This window comes from Mustela nigripes, chromosome 16, assembly GCF_022355385.1.
Source record: "Mustela nigripes isolate SB6536 chromosome 16, MUSNIG.SB6536, whole genome shotgun sequence".
Classification (NCBI taxonomy): Eukaryota; Metazoa; Chordata; class Mammalia; order Carnivora; family Mustelidae; genus Mustela; species Mustela nigripes.
The window spans coordinates 30362239-30377802 of NC_081572.1; the positions used below are offsets into that span (position 1 = coordinate 30362239).

Genomic DNA, 15564 nt, shown 5'->3' on the forward strand with positions numbered 1-15564 from the left:
GGACATCTAGGTTCTTTCCATAGTTTGGCTATTGTGGACATTGCTGCTATAAACATTTGGGTGCAGGTGCACCTTTGAGTCACTACATTTGTATCTTTAGGGTAAATACCCAGTAGTGCAATTTCTGGGTCATAGGGTAGCTCTGTTTTCAACTTTTTGAAGAACCTCCATGCTGTTTTCCAGAGTGGCTGCACCAGCTTGCATTCCCACCAACAGTGTAGGAGCGTTCCCCTTTCTCTGCATCCTCTCCAACATCTGTCATTTCCTGACTTGTTCATTTTAGCCAAGCGTGTGAGTTGACTGGTGTGAGTTGGTATCTCATTGTGTTTTTGATTTGTATTTCCCTGATGCCGAGTGATGTTGAGCACTTTTTCATGTGTCTGTTGGTGATTTGGATGTCTTCTTTGCAGAAATGTCTGTTCATGTCCTCTGCTCATTTCTTGATTGGATTATTTGTTCCTTGGGTGTTGGGTTTGGTAAGTTCTTTATAGATTTTGGATACTAGCCCTTTATCTGATATGTCATTTGCAAATATCTTCTCCCATTCTGGTTGCCTTTTGGTTTTGTAGACTGTTTCTTTTGCTGTGAAAAAGCTCTTTATCTTGATGAAGTCCCAATAGTTCATTTTTTCCCTTGCTTCCCGTTGCCTTTGTTAGTGTTCCCAGGAAGAAGTTGCTGCAGCTGAGGTTGAGAGGTTGCTGCCTGTGTTCTCCTCAAGGATTTTGATGGATTCCTGTCTCACATTGAGGTCTTTATCCATTTTGAGTCTGTTTTTGTGTGTGGTGTAAGGAAATGGTCCAGTTTCATTCTTCTGCATTTGGCTGTCCCATTTTCCCCACACCATTTGTTGAAGAGATTGTCTTCTTTCCATTGAACATTCTTTCTTGCTTTGTCAAAGATTAATTGACCCTAGAGTTGAGAGTCTATTCCTGGGCTCTCTGTTCTCTTTCAATGACCTATGTGCCTGGTTTTGTGCCAGTACCATACTGTCTTGATGATGACAGCTTTGTAATAGAGCTTGATGTCTGGAATTGTGATGCCATGAACGTTGGCTTTCTTTTTCAATATCCCTCTGGCTATATGGGGTCTTTTCTGGCTCCATATAAATTTTAGGATTATTTTTCTCATTTCTTCGAAAAAATTGATGGTATTTTGATAGGGATTGCATTAAATGTGTAGATTGCTTTAGGTAACATAGACATTTTCACAGTATTTGTTCTTCCAATCCATGAGCATGGAACGTTTTTTTCATTTCTTTGTGTCTCCCTCAATTTCTTTCATGAGTACTTTATAGTTTTCTGAGTACAGATTCTTTGCCTCTTTGGTTAGGTTTGTTCCTAGGTAGCTAATTGTTTAGAGTACCATTGTAAATGGGATTGATTCCTTAATTTCTCTTTCTTCTGTCTTGCTGTTGGTATATAGAAATGCAACTGATTTCTGTGCATTGATTTTATATCCTGACATGTTACTGAATTCCTGTATGAGTTCTAGCAGTTTTGCAGTGGAGTCTTTTGGACTGATACATAAAGTATCATATCATCTGTAAAGAGTGAGATTTTGACTACTTCTTTGCTGATTCAGATGCCTTTTATTTCTTTTTGTTGTCTGGTTACTGAGGGTAGGACTTCTAGTAATACCATTTTGAATTGAACATCCAAAATTTTGAATAGCAGTGGTGATAGTGGACATCCCTGCCATCTTTCTGACCTTAGGGGTAAAGCTCCCAGTTCTTCCCCCTTGAGAATGATATTTAATGTGGGTTTTTCATAGATGGCTTTTATGACACTTTCCCTACACTTTGAAGAGTTTTGATCAAGAAAGAGTGCTGTACTTTGTCAAATGCTTTTTTTGACATTTTGACATTGAGAGTATCATATGGTTCTTATTCTTTCTTTTATTAATGTATTGTATCACATTGATTCATGTGCGGATGTTGAGCCAACTTTGCAGCCCAGGAATAAATCCCACTTGGTCATGGTGAATAATTCTTTTAATGTTCCATGTGCACTAGAGAAGAATGTGTATTCTGTTGTTTTGGGATGGAATGTTCTGAATATATCTGTGATGTCCATCTGGTCCAGTGTGTCATTTAAGGCCTTTATTTCCTTGTTTATCTTTTGCTTGGATGATCTGTCCATTTCAGTGAGGGGGGGTGTTAAAGTCCCCTACTATTATTGTGTTATTGCCTGTGTGTTTGATTTTGTTATTAATTGGTTTATATAATTGGCTGCTCCCATGTTAGGGGCATAGATATTTTTGTTAGTGTTATTGTTTTTGTTATTTGTTATTGTTAGCTATTCTTGTTGGACAGACTCTTTAAGTATGGCATAGTGTCCTTCCTCAACTCTTATTATAGTTTTTGGCTTAAAATCTAATTTATCTGATATAAGAATTGCCACCCCAGCTTTCTTTTGATGTCCATTAGCATGGTAAATTGTTTTCTACCCCCTAACTTTAAATCTGAAGGTGTCTAAAATGAGTTTCTTGTAGACAGCATTTTGATGGGTTTTGGTTTTTTATCCATTCTGATATCCTGTGTCTTTTGAGTGGGGCATTTAGCCTATTTACATTCAGAGTAACTATTGAAAGATATGAATTTAGTACCATTGTATTGCCTGTAAGGTGACTGTTACTGTATATTGTCTCTGTTCCTTTTGGATCTACTACTTTTAGGCTCTCTCTTTGCTTAGAGGACCCCTTTCAATATTTCCTGTAGGGCTGGTTTGGTGTTTGCAAATTCTTTTAATTTTTGTTTGTCCAGGAAGTTTTTTTTATCTCTCTTTCTATTTCCAGTGATAGCCTAGCTGGATATAGTATTCTTAGCTGCATGTTTTTCTCATTTAGTGCTCTGAATATATCATTCCAGTTCTTTCTGGCCTGCCAGGTCTCTGTGGATAAGTCTGCTGCTAGTCTTAACATTTCTACCATTGTATGTTACAGACCTCTTGTCCCAAGCTGCTTTCAGGATTTTTTCTTTGTCACTAAGACTTGTAAGTTTTACTATTAGATGGTGGGGTGTGGACCTATTTTTATTGATTTTGACAGGGTATCTCTGTGCCTCCTGGATTTTGATGCTTGTTCCCTTTGCCATATTAGGGAAATTCTCTACTGTAATTCACTCCAATATAATTCACACCCGTATACCTTTTGCCCCTCTCTTTCTTCTTCTTCTGGGATCCCAGTTATTCTAATATTGTTTCATCTTATGGTATCACTTATCTCTTGAATGATTCAGTAGTTACCATTGTGTTTCTTTGGACACAAAGTAATAATGGACCACTTATCCCCTTGTGGTCCAGTAGTTTTTTGTCTCTCTTTTGCTCAGCTTCTTTACTCTCCATCATTTGGTCTTCTATACCATGAATTCTCTCTTCTGCCTCATTTACCCTACCAGTAAGAGCCTCCACTTTTTATTGCACCTCATTAATAGCTTTTTAAATTTCAACTTGGTTAGATTTTAGTTCTTTTATTTCTCCAGAAAGGGATTTTATTTCTCCAGAAAGGGCTTCTCTAATATCTTCCATGCCTTTTTCAAGCCCAGCTAGCACCTTGAGAATCATCATTCTGAATTCTAGTTCTGACATAGTACCAATGTCTGTGATTAGCTCCCTAGCTGTCAGTACTGCCTCTTGTTCTTTTTTTTTTTTTTTTTGTGGTGAGTTTTTCTGCCTTGTCATTTTCTCCAGATAAGAATATATGAACAAGAGAATAAAATACAAAAAGGGGGGCAAAGACCCCAGAAAAATATATGCCAGCCAAATCAGAAGAGATCTAAAACTGGGGGAAGAAGAAAGGGGGACAAGAGAAATAAAAATGAAATAATAAAATAAATAAATATTTATTTATATATTTATTTATGTATTTTTTCTTTCTATATAAATATAATATTTGTTATTATGTATATTATAAATAATATACATAATAGACTGGTGAATAGAACAGAACCACCCACTTGATTTATGGTGTATTTTGGTGTTTTAGAAGAAACTACCTCCCAAAACTTGAAAGAAAGAAAAACTTATGTATATACAAAAATAAGGGGTAAAAATGATGAAGGGATGGAATATGACTATAAAGATGAAAGTTTTAAAAAATTCTAAAAGAATTGATAAGTTGGTTGAAAAAAAAAAAAGAGGAGAGAATATGCTCAGGCTGGAGACTAGAACAAAGCTATGTGCTCTGGGTATATTTAGGGTACATTTTGATCTATTAGAAGAAATTGTATACCAAAATTTTTTAGAAAGAAAAACCTATATGTATACAAAAAATAAGGTTAAATACAATGAAGGGATAAAATATGACTATAACAATGAAGGTTTAATGAAATTTTTTTTAGAAAGGTATTGTTAAGATAAATTAGTTAAAAAATGTTAAAAGAGGAAAGAGGAAAAGTTGAAAAAAATAGAATAAGAAAAAAAATTTTTAAAAATTAAGATTTGGAAGACTAAAGGATCATGGGGGCAAATCCATGAATTCTGTGTGATGCTTTCCCCTAGCTCTAGAGTTGCATAGTTCTCATTGATTGGCGAACTTGGTCTTGGCTGGATATTCTTGCTGATCTTCTGGGGGAGGGGCCTGTTGCAGTGATTCTCAAATGTCTTTGCCTGAGGTGGAATTGCAGTACCCTTGCCAGGGACTGGGCTGAGTAATCTGCTCAAGTTCGCTCTCATAGCTTTTGTTCCCTGAACACTTTCTGTACCACTTTGAAGGACAAGAATGAGAATGGCAGCCTCTCAATCTCTGGCCCAGAGGAGCTGAGCCTCAGGGCCCCACAAATCAGTGCGCCCTCAGAGATAAGCAATCACTCCTGTCTCCCTGATCTCCGGCCGCACTCCGAGCTCACCTGGCCTGTCACCAAGCATTTCTATCTCTGGCGCATGGCCCTGTTAGGAGTCTCCAAACCCAGCAGATTCCTGCCACACAGCTTTTCCCGGAGGAAGAAGGAGAGTCTCCCCGGATCTGCCACTTGTGGGGTCCATGCTCAAAGGAGCGGTGACCCACCTGTGCCTTGGATCACAGTTTAAGGTAACTCCGAGTTGAGAGCTCACTCCTCAGCTCTGTCTCTGTAGTCGGCTTCCCCACTCCGATACCTGGGAGCTCTGCCACACTCAGACACCCCCAATCTTTCTGTGACCCCACGGGTCCTGAGACCACACTATCCCCATGAGGACTCCACCCCCACTTAGCCTTTGGAGTGATGTCCCTTAGTGGAGCAGACTTCTAAAAGTTTGGATTTTGTGCTCCTTTGCTCCACTGCTTGCCAGGAGTTGGCCTCTCCCCCCACAGTCTATCTTCCCATCACTTTGGATTCACTTCTCAGCATGTCCTACCTTTCAGAAAGCGGTCGATTTTCTGTTCCTAGAATTGCTTCTCTTCTATCTCCTGTTGAGTTTGTAGGTGTTCCGAATGGTTTGTTACCTATGTAGCTGAACTCCTGGGATCTGATGTCATTTCAGTCTGCTGCTACTCCGCCATCTTGCCTCTCACCGTAATATTAGTTCTTGTTTTTAGAATTTTCCCTTTGTTTTAACTTTTGGTGGTTTAATTATGATGGGTCTAGCTGTGAATCTCTTTGAATGCATATTACTTAGTGTTCATTGAACCTCTTGGATGTGTAAGTTAATGCATCTCATCAATTTGGGGAAGTTTACAACCATTATTTCTTCAAATATTCTTTCTCTCCCCATCTTTCTCCTCCATAAACTCCTATTACGTGTATGTTGGTAGACTTGGTAGTGTTCCACACTTCTCTGAGACTGTTCATTTTTCATGTTTTTCTCTTTTTGCTCCTTAAACTGGATAATCTTAATTGACCTATCTTCAACTTTGCTGATTCTTCCTTCTTCCTATTCAAATCTGATATTGAGCTTGTCCAGTGAATTTTTCATTTCAGTTCTATGTTTCAACTTCATAATATTTATTTGGTGCTGGATTTGTTTTATAAATTCTACCTCTTTACTGGTATTCTCTTATTTACTGAGATATTATTCTCACAGTTCTTTATTTCTTTAGAGATGGATTCCTTTGGTATCATACTTAGAATTTTTGTCTAATAAGTATCATTCAGACTTCTTCAGGGCAGTGTTTATTGACTGCTTTATTTCCTGTGAATGGGACATATTTTTGTTTGTTTGTTTTGTGTATGGCTCATATTTTTCTTGTTAAAAACTAGGCATCTTAAATAATATAATGTCACCACTCTAGAAATCAGATTATCCCACCTCCTCAGGGTTTATTGTTTAGTGATTTTTCAGAATTAAATGTGAAGTCTGTATTCTTTGTCACTTCAGTGGCTGCTGAAGTCTCTACTTGGTTAGCTTAGTGATCAGCTAATGAGTAAACAACAATTTTCTTAAATGCCTGAGACTAGTAAGTCTTCCAGTCTTTACAAAAGGGCTCTGTGCACATGCTAGGGCACACCTTACATACTCAACCTGGCAGTTGACAGGCCTGCCTTACTCTTCACTTCCTGCTTGCACACAGCCTCAACATCAGAACAGAAATAAGAGCTTGGGACCTTTTCAGGTATTTTATAAGAATGCGCCCAGTGCTGGGCATACGTATGGTCTGTTAGATCCCTGGCAATGTGTCAGAGCTTTTCAAAGTCCTTCATGGACATCTCATTTCCTTTTAAGTTTTTTGGTTGGTCTATTGTTTGCCCCACCTTTTAACTACCACCTCCCGCAGCTGTGATGATTAAACAATTGCAAAAGTTTGTTTTTGACAAGATTCCTTAGAGGAGAAGGTTATGCGCACTTTGTGAACTCTGAGGCAGGTCAAATAAAAGTCTTTGAGTGGGGTCTTCCCGGGAACCACCAGTCGGGTCAAATAATGATGATTCTCTCAAAATGACATTTTAAAGGAGCTCTGTCACCATTCTTCACCATCCAGTGGTTGCCCAGTTACTGTTTTGTGTGTGTGTGTGTGTGTGTGTTTTGTTTTGTTTTTATCATCAATATACATTGATGGTCTTCAAGGCTATCACAGAGTTGAAGAAGATAGGAACGAGCAAGTTAAAAATGCCACAAAGCTCACTGTTCTTACCAAATCAGCCACTATTCTCAAATAAACACTTCTTGGATTGCTGCAGACCTTTGGTTAATTTCCACAGTTCTGAGAAAGTTAATTTTGACAATTCCTGCTAGTGTTCTTACTGCTTTTATGGAGGAGTGATTTTTGGAGGTCGTTACTTTGCCATTCCCACTCTCATGCTATTCTTTTATTTTTAATTTTTCTGTGAAATAAACATTTCTGTGAAATGTTTATTTAGGTGCACCACTTGTAATCTCAGTTAGAGGGGTAACTGGGTGGTTCAGCCAGTTAAGTGGCTGACTCTTGATTTCAGTTCAGGTCTTGATCTCAGGGTTGTGAGCTCAAGCCCCATGTTGGGCTCCATGCTGGGCATGGAGACTACTTAAAGAAAAAAAATAAAAACTCAGTTGGAAAGTTTTGTCTTTTATTAGGAAATTAAGCCATTTGGGTATATTGTGTTCACAGATATATTCAGTCTTATTGTTACTACTTCATTTTACATTTCTATTTATCATGTTTTCTTATTTTGTGTTTTTATATTTTTTAATTTTTAGGCTTATCTTTATTCCTCTCTTTCCGCTAATAGTTTGAAGTTCAACTTTCTGTTTTACTAAATGTTACTGTAAACATCCATATAAAAATATCTAAACTTACATTTTTCTATCAAAATAAAACTACATAGTATAATAAGTACATAAAGTCATATCTTAAAACAATGTTTAAAACAAATGGGAAAACTATTTAAATTACTACAATGTACTCTAGTGTCTTCCCTTCTTTGAGAAGAAGATTGAGGTAATCTTAACATTTGCTACTATATATTGTGCGGCTCTTAGCATTAAACAGGATGCATGCTTTCATTTGTTAATTCATTTAATCTTCACAACTCTGTAAGAACTCTCCTTATGATGAAACAAACTCTGAGAATTTAAATAAATTTCCTAGAGCCACTTAGATCATAGATAACAATATCGTGATCCAAGCTTGGGTCTGCCAAATTCCAGAGCCAAAGCTACACTGCTGCTCAAAGGTTTACCCCTTTCTATGAGGGTAAAAATTTAAGAGTACAGTTAGTTGGGAGGAGTGTGCATGTTTATGAGAACAAATAATACAAAGTGTCTTTCTCAATACCTTTCATCAGACAAAATTTTGAATATGGGGGGGGAAGAAAATATAATGACAGATGAAATCTAGAAGAATAGAAACATGCTGAAAGATGGCCAGGAAGGAAGGGACAGCTGGGGCAGTATGAGAAGGAAGTCAAAGAGACAGAGAAAGTCAACCTATTTTGACTGAAGGGAACAGATGGGAGATGAGCAAAGACAAAAGGGGCCATGTGGGTAGGTGTCATCAGTTAAAGGGCAAGTAACTGGAATTTGATCAATCGACAAGAATTTATTTACTGGACTCCTGGGCACTATGTGAGATACAAAAGAATGTAGAGTTATTTTGGGAATGATAATGATGTAGACAAGACAGATGGCTTTAACCTGGGGCATTAACACTGAAGGAAAAGGCTAGAGACAGAAGGCAGAAAGAAAGAGGTTAAGGCAATCTCCTTGTGAGCCAGCTTGCATATCAATCTGGAATTTCTGTGGGAAGAGCAAGATATAGAGGAAATGCTGAAATTGCTATTGAATCAAAGTTAAAGGATCCATAGATGGAACGAGAAAGATGCCAAATCACCTACCCCCTCTATTTCTGCTTTTGTGTAAAAGATTATTAAAAATGGAAATACGCCCAAATGTAAATATGGCCATTTAGCTAAGACTGGGTGGGGCCTGGTACATGTGACTACAACTGAATAGGTCTGACGACCTCGGAAGGTACTAGGAAGTCTTTTTGGGTTGGAGGAGATTGCAAGCAAGACTTAAAAGGTGCCTAAAGACATTCAACAATGTAAGGAGGACAGCTTTTCATTTGTAAAAGTGAAAGTAAGTCAAGGTTAGTTGGCACCAGATGGAACCCAATTCAGAAGCTTGAGGAGGAAATGAGCTTTCTGAGTAGTCCCTTAATATGTTATTTGTCATAGACTCTCATATGAGCATTCGTTTATTCTAAAGTATGTATTGAACATCTACTGTAACAGAAATGATAGCTGCCATGAGTTTCTCTATATTCTAAGCTCTTTACATGCATTATCTCATCAAATACTCATAACTGTATATGATGTTAGTATTTTCCCCATTTTATAAATGAGAAAAACAAGATTCAGATGTGTTAAATAACTCACCCAAAATCACTTAGTCAGTAGCTGGAAGAGAAGCAATTCATAGCCTAATCGGTATTGTATTTCTTGTACTTCGAGTCAGACATATTTTAGGTATAAAAATTAGGGGCACCTTGGTGGCTTCGTGGGTTAAAGATTCTGCCTTCAGCTCAGGTCATGATCCCAGGGTTCTGGGATCGAGCCCCACGTCGGGCTCTCTGCTCTGGTGGGAGCCTGCTTCGAGCCTGCTTCCTCCTCTCTCTCTGCTTGCCTCTCTGCCTACTTGTGATCTCAGTCTGTCAAATAAATAAAATCTTTAAAAAAAAATTAATACTTGGCAGTCCTCGTTCTTGAGAAGCATACAGACTAGCTAGGAGACAGAATGCCAAACAGCTGTAATACAATAACATATTTTCTATAAGAGGCATGTACTAAGTGAGTGAGTAAAGTAACACACAAATTTGCCTGTGGCTGTCAGAGATCACTTGAGCATAGACTTTAAGTATCAGCAGTCGTTTCCTAGGTGATGAAAGCACAGATGGAATTCCAGTACAGGCAAAAGCAGTTCAAACAAGCACCCAGAGGTAGGAAAGAGTTTGTACTGTTTAGGAAACCCTAAAGAGATCAGAAAGACTGAAACATAAAACATAGAGGAACAGTGAGAGATGAAGCTGGAGAGGCACGTACCTGTATGTGGGGCTAAAGAATTTAGAATGTATCCTGTAGAAGTTGGGAGAGCTTTGAAGTCAATCCTGTGAAGAGTTGGGCTGATAAAAGAGGTTCTACATGGTATTGTATCAGGGGGTCCATAAGCCTTTGAAAAGTCAAGGACTGGAGATGACCTCTGAGGGGCACAGCTAGCTAGCAATGGCAGGATTACAAATGGAAGGCTCCATTGGAGATTCAAGGGGAGGTGGTGGGAAGACAACAGCATGCTCCAGAGAGACCTGGTCCCTGTGTACCAGAGGCTCCCCTGGGGTGGAGACACTTGGCACATAACTCCCTCAGCCATTGTTTTCATTCATGCGTTTGCTCATCCAATGCACAGATGTGCATAGCCATAGCCTCAGTAGCATCAATATTTCAGTAATAATACCCAACTTAATGGTGGATGCCTTTTGAAATGGCATGCCTGATCTGGAAATTGACTCCAAGGATGACATTTGGGAGGACCTGTGTAGAGATGTGTGGAACAGCAGTCAGGTACAGCTTGGAGAACGCCAGTTACGAGTGCCCTGGAGGACACTGTCTGGGGTATCTGAGGTGAGCAGAGAGGGACCTTTGGGTATAAATCCCCCAAACTTCTGAGCACTGAGGTAGCTCACCAAATCTCAGACAAGAGTCACAATTTAACATCTCAAGAGAATGGGTATCTGCAGGAACAACCACACCCAACAGAGGGCAGCATCTAAAAGGAGGTAGGTAGAAAGATGCCAGTTAAAACACCCAGGAGAAACTGAACAGAATCCCTGGATTATCGATTTGAGACACTTCTTCCCATTGGGATAAAAACTGAAAGACTTGAGGAGAGGCTCCTGTCATATATAAGTTTGTAGGTAAATGTAGGTAAATGTATATGTTAACATAGTAAATGGATGTTGTCATTTCATTCTTGCCCCCAGTTAGCTATATGGCCATAAACAAGCTGCTTGCCTCCCTGGGTTTAGCTTTCTTATCTATAACGTAAATAGGCTGGACCTCTTCAAGATCCCTTCCAGCTACGGTATTTTATTAGGATTCCAGATGGCTACTGGTGATGATAAAATCCTTTGTCAACTTATAATTATCTTGTGTAAATGATACCACATCAGATTTTTCTCCTCTTAGGAACTACCGTGTGAAAATGACTCAACAAATGCAGAACCTACATCTTTCTCAGTCGAAGAAACATAGTGCCCCATCGTCTCCCAATGCCGCCAAACGCCTGTACAGAAACCTCTCTGAGAAACTGAAGGGGAGCCACTCTTCATTTGACGAGGCCTATTTTCGAACAAGAACAGACCGGCTGAGCCTCAGAAAGACCTCAGTGGTAATAACACTGTGTTTTTATTCTTGTCTCTGCTTGATCGGTGCAGTTATGTTTGAGTTTGAGGAGATTCTAAGATGCTCCACGTTCACTTCAGAACCTGCATTTACAGTTTTAGAAGTGCTGTGAGTGCGGGAAGGCAGGACCTGCGTATGCCTGTGCTGTGAGCTAAAACTGGATTGTGAGAGTTTTCCTCTCTTTTTCTTAATTTCTTGCCCTTTCTTTTCTCTTAGTTTTTCTTTCCCTGATGTATCAAAGAAACAACAACAAAATGGCAGTGTGACAAATGGGAGCATGAATTAAATAGGCTTTCTGAGAGCTCCAGTGTTCATTCAGATATCGAATGAACAAGGGACATTTCATTTACTTATTTATAATGTATGGCCCATATGCTTTTCCAGAGGCATTCAAAATAGAATCTAGGCAAAAAAATGTGTGAATGTATTATGTAACGGGAAATAAAGTGGCAGAGAGAGAGAGAGAGTGAGCGAGGAAAGAAGGGAGGAAGGAAGGAGTGGAGAAAAAAACCTAGAAAACAATGGGGATAGAAAGAGAAATAGATCTACTAAAATCCTAGGCAAATATAGTACGTAAAACTTAAACCATGACATTTCTCTCTGAGCCTCTAGTCAGTCAAAGCAGAAAGGGAAGCCCAGTTAGTTACAGCATCCCATTAGCTAGTAACTAGTAATAACTACTTCTACCAGAAGAAATGAGTGTTTTTCTGTTGCCAAGTCCTCTGGCCTTTATAAGATGCCACAGTGAATTGTGTGATAGAGAAGGAAGGTCAGTATTGGTGATGTTATAGACATCGTCATGGAGTAGTCTCTGACACCGACCCTTGGTAAAAGCCGAGGGCATAATATTACTGTGATTGGCAAGGGCGTTTCTGCAGAGGGTAATGGCACCACTTGTTTGAGCTTAACACAGAAATGAGCCCTAGCCTTCCCAGGGAGAAGCATGCTACGGTTTGCCAACAAAAGCATGGAGGAGGAAATGACTCGAGAGTGAGAGCAAATATGGCGCATGAGAAATTAGGCATGCTAAGGATCACATACAAATACACAACTGTGGACGGAGCAGCATTGCTAACTTCGTTGTCTCTGTTTTCTCATGTGTTATCTCATTTCAAGCTCATCTTCTGGGAGGGCTTGGAAGTGGCTGAGTTACGGCCTCAGCAGCAGAGGCTCTTTCGTTTGGCAGACTATAGACAAAACACTTCCATTCAGCAGACTGTCCTCCTGTAGCAAAGAGAGCTGCATATCAAAAATAGTTTATCCCTTGGGACCCCATTGTCAAAACATGTATTTGCATAACAGTGCTGTATTTCTCTTAAATTTCAATCATGTGTCATGGGCTCAGGCTGACCTGCAGCCTTCGATGGAGATCATTGATTTTTGGTGATACTAAAAATAAACCCTGCCAACTTAAATATTTGGTCACTGAAGACCTTGCATGATTTAATCAGGCGATTAAACCTGTGCTGTGTCAGGACCAATGGTATGTCAACATTTTTAAAGAGCAAACAACTGCCGGAGAAGATACCAGATAGATATGTAAATAGTCTATGTGTTGCTCTTCTCCCTTGAGCTGCAAAAATATATATTTGAGAGAATTCCAGAACTTTTCTCCTTTGTTTACCGTGAATCTCTGATAGAACTTTTCAATGTAACCCTATTGTCCTTAGCTATTATGGTTCTATAGGTGATTTGCATCCTATGAATATTCAACTTTGGCCCTCTCAGCACCATAGGCCACCCAGGCACTGAAACCCTTGCTGGACACCACCTCTTGAGCTCTTCCCTTGAGTGCTCAGAAGTGCCAGGTGTTCAGTGATTAGAGTTTTGGGCTGACAATGTGCAGAGGTTAGTAAAGAGGAGCCTAGGAACTGGGGAGCTGGCCTGCAGGCAATGAGAGCTATTTGAGAGTTGCAGAAAGGAAGGGGTATGTAACATCATCAACTTCAGTGGGATTATTCTTGTGTCAGTATAGAGCATGGGCTGGAAGACCTTAGGATGAGCAATGGGCAGGTCACTGCCGTCATCCAGGCAAGGGATGACAATGGTCTGGGTCTGAGTGATAGTGGGGACCCGGGGATGGGGAGGGAAGGCAATGAGTCAGAGAGAAAGCGTGCTCTCAGTGGCCAGCCAGTCATCATTTCAGCAACTGGTGTTGCATTTATCTATGCCAGATTTTCCAGAACTGTATTCTGTAGAGGCCTGTTCCAGGGGCAGTTAAAACAAATGCAATGGGGAAAAAAAAAATGTTTCCCATCTATTGGAGAGTCATAACTGCATAACTTCATGTTAGAATTACTAAGGCTCTGAGAGGTCTTACAGTAAAATAATGAGATAAGTCAGCTTAATCCAGTATGTACCGAATTTATATGACTGCGTGCTGCATTCTTCACAGAACACCTTGTAATGACCTATCAGATAGTACTGTACAGACTACTCACGAGGAAAGTTGATGTTTGCTCTGAGCTGTAGACCAGGTATGCTGTACGGTGTGGTCTCGGGGCATCTAAATGTGGAGATCCATTCAGAGCCCATTTGAAGGAAGGAGGAGTCCAGCTGCATTCAACAAGTCACATGTGTTGGGATAAATGGCAGTCATAAGTGGGGATGCAGTTGCTGGCGTCAGAGCAGCTAAGCCACAAAGGCAAGCTGGCCGATGAAAGTGTGCTCACCTGCATATATGCTCTTGCCCTCCAGAACTTCCAGGGCAATGAAGCCATGTTCGAAGCAGTCGAGCAACAGGACATAGATGCTGTGCAGATGCTCCTGTATCAGTACACACCAGAGGAACTAGATCTCAACACACCTAATAGTGAGGGGCTGACGCCTCTGGATATCGCCATCATGACCAACAACGTGCCCATCGCCAGGATTCTTCTGAGGACAGGGGCCCGAGAAAGTCCACACTGTAAGTAAGCCTGGGAATGAAACCATGTACTGTTAAGTCTAGACCCAGCTTCTTACCACCAAAATAGCCATTGCTAGCATTTAGAGCAGGAATAGTTGACGAAGACAGGCTCTGAATTCCTCTACATGTTCTCATGGACTTTCATGCATACAGTGATAGTGTTTAATCAGCCTAGGCATCAAGTTACATTCTAAACAGAATACACTGAGTGGAATTAAAAGGGAACCCAGAAAGAACTTCCTCCTAAGCATTTAGCCCAAGTTTAAAATACGTGAAACACACCAAGTGAGGCTATAGAATAGGAAGTGTACCTAGAAAAAGTTTAAGTATGCATGTGCAATTGTCCTGTGTCCATGGGCATTATGCTGGCTGCATTTAATCACTAATTCATTCAACAAACACTGAGGACAGGGCACTGTTCTAGATATCAGGAAGGACATGGTGAGCAAGATAAAGTCCCTATTATCATAGAATTTAGACAGTAGTGGAGGACACTTCCAATAAGGGAGTAAATAGATCAATTAAATTATAAACTCAAATAGTGAAGAATGCTATGAAGAAAATAAAGTAAGTGAGTGGCTAGAGATTGATGGAGTGGGGACTATTCTAAATAGGGTTGGGCAAGAAAAGCTTTTCTGATGTAATAATGTCTGAGCCTGGTCCTACATGATATCAGGAAATGAGCCATGAGGAGATATGGGGTCAGATTCCAGAGCAGCAAATAGAAAGGTGTCAAGGCAGGCAGGAACGAGATTGCCATGTTCAAAGAACAAGGCCAGTGTGGCCACAGCACATCAATCAGGGGCAGAGTGATCGCCGAGGAAGAGCACTTGGCTCTTGCAGACTAGGACAAGATGCTGACATTGATTTTAAATGCGGGGTGGGGGCGGGGGGAGAGACAGAGCAGCTGAAGCACATGAATGACATATTCTGCTTTACATTTTAAAAGATCACTGCCATGCTCTGTGGGGCATAGACAGGGGTGGGGCAACTCTGGAGCAGGGAAGACCAGTTAGGAGGCCAGGAGACACGCGGTGGCTTGGACTGGCATGGTAGTGACATTGATGGTGAGCAGGGGCGGAATTCTGGATGTATCTTTGAACAGTTATATTGAGATATAATTCCTGTGCCCATAATTCATCCATTTCAAATGTACAGTTCAGTGGGTTTTGGTATATGCACCATGTGCAATGATGACTACAGTCAGTTTTAAGTTTTAGGCCATTTTCATCACTCATACCCTCTCACTCCTCAGCCCTAGGCAGACACTAATCTATTTCTTCTTCCTGTAGATTCGCCCATTCAGGACATTTCATGTAAGTGGAATCATAATGTGTGGTCTTTCAGGACTGGCTTCTTTCTGGGTGTATGC

The 15564-nt window shown here is 40.2% G+C and overlaps 1 protein-coding gene across 1 annotated transcript in view; it reads left to right on the top strand.

Moving 5' to 3' along the window:
• Positions 1-15564, top strand: part of ANKFN1 (ankyrin repeat and fibronectin type III domain containing 1) — a 156163-nt gene that overhangs the window by 10291 nt on the left and 130308 nt on the right. Inside the window, exons 2-3 of the mRNA XM_059379026.1 lie at positions 11069-11270; positions 13982-14192. Of these exons, the coding sequence (XP_059235009.1) occupies positions 11085-11270; positions 13982-14192 (397 nt within the window). The 5' untranslated portion in view covers positions 11069-11084. The remainder of the gene's footprint in view (positions 1-11068; positions 11271-13981; positions 14193-15564) is intronic.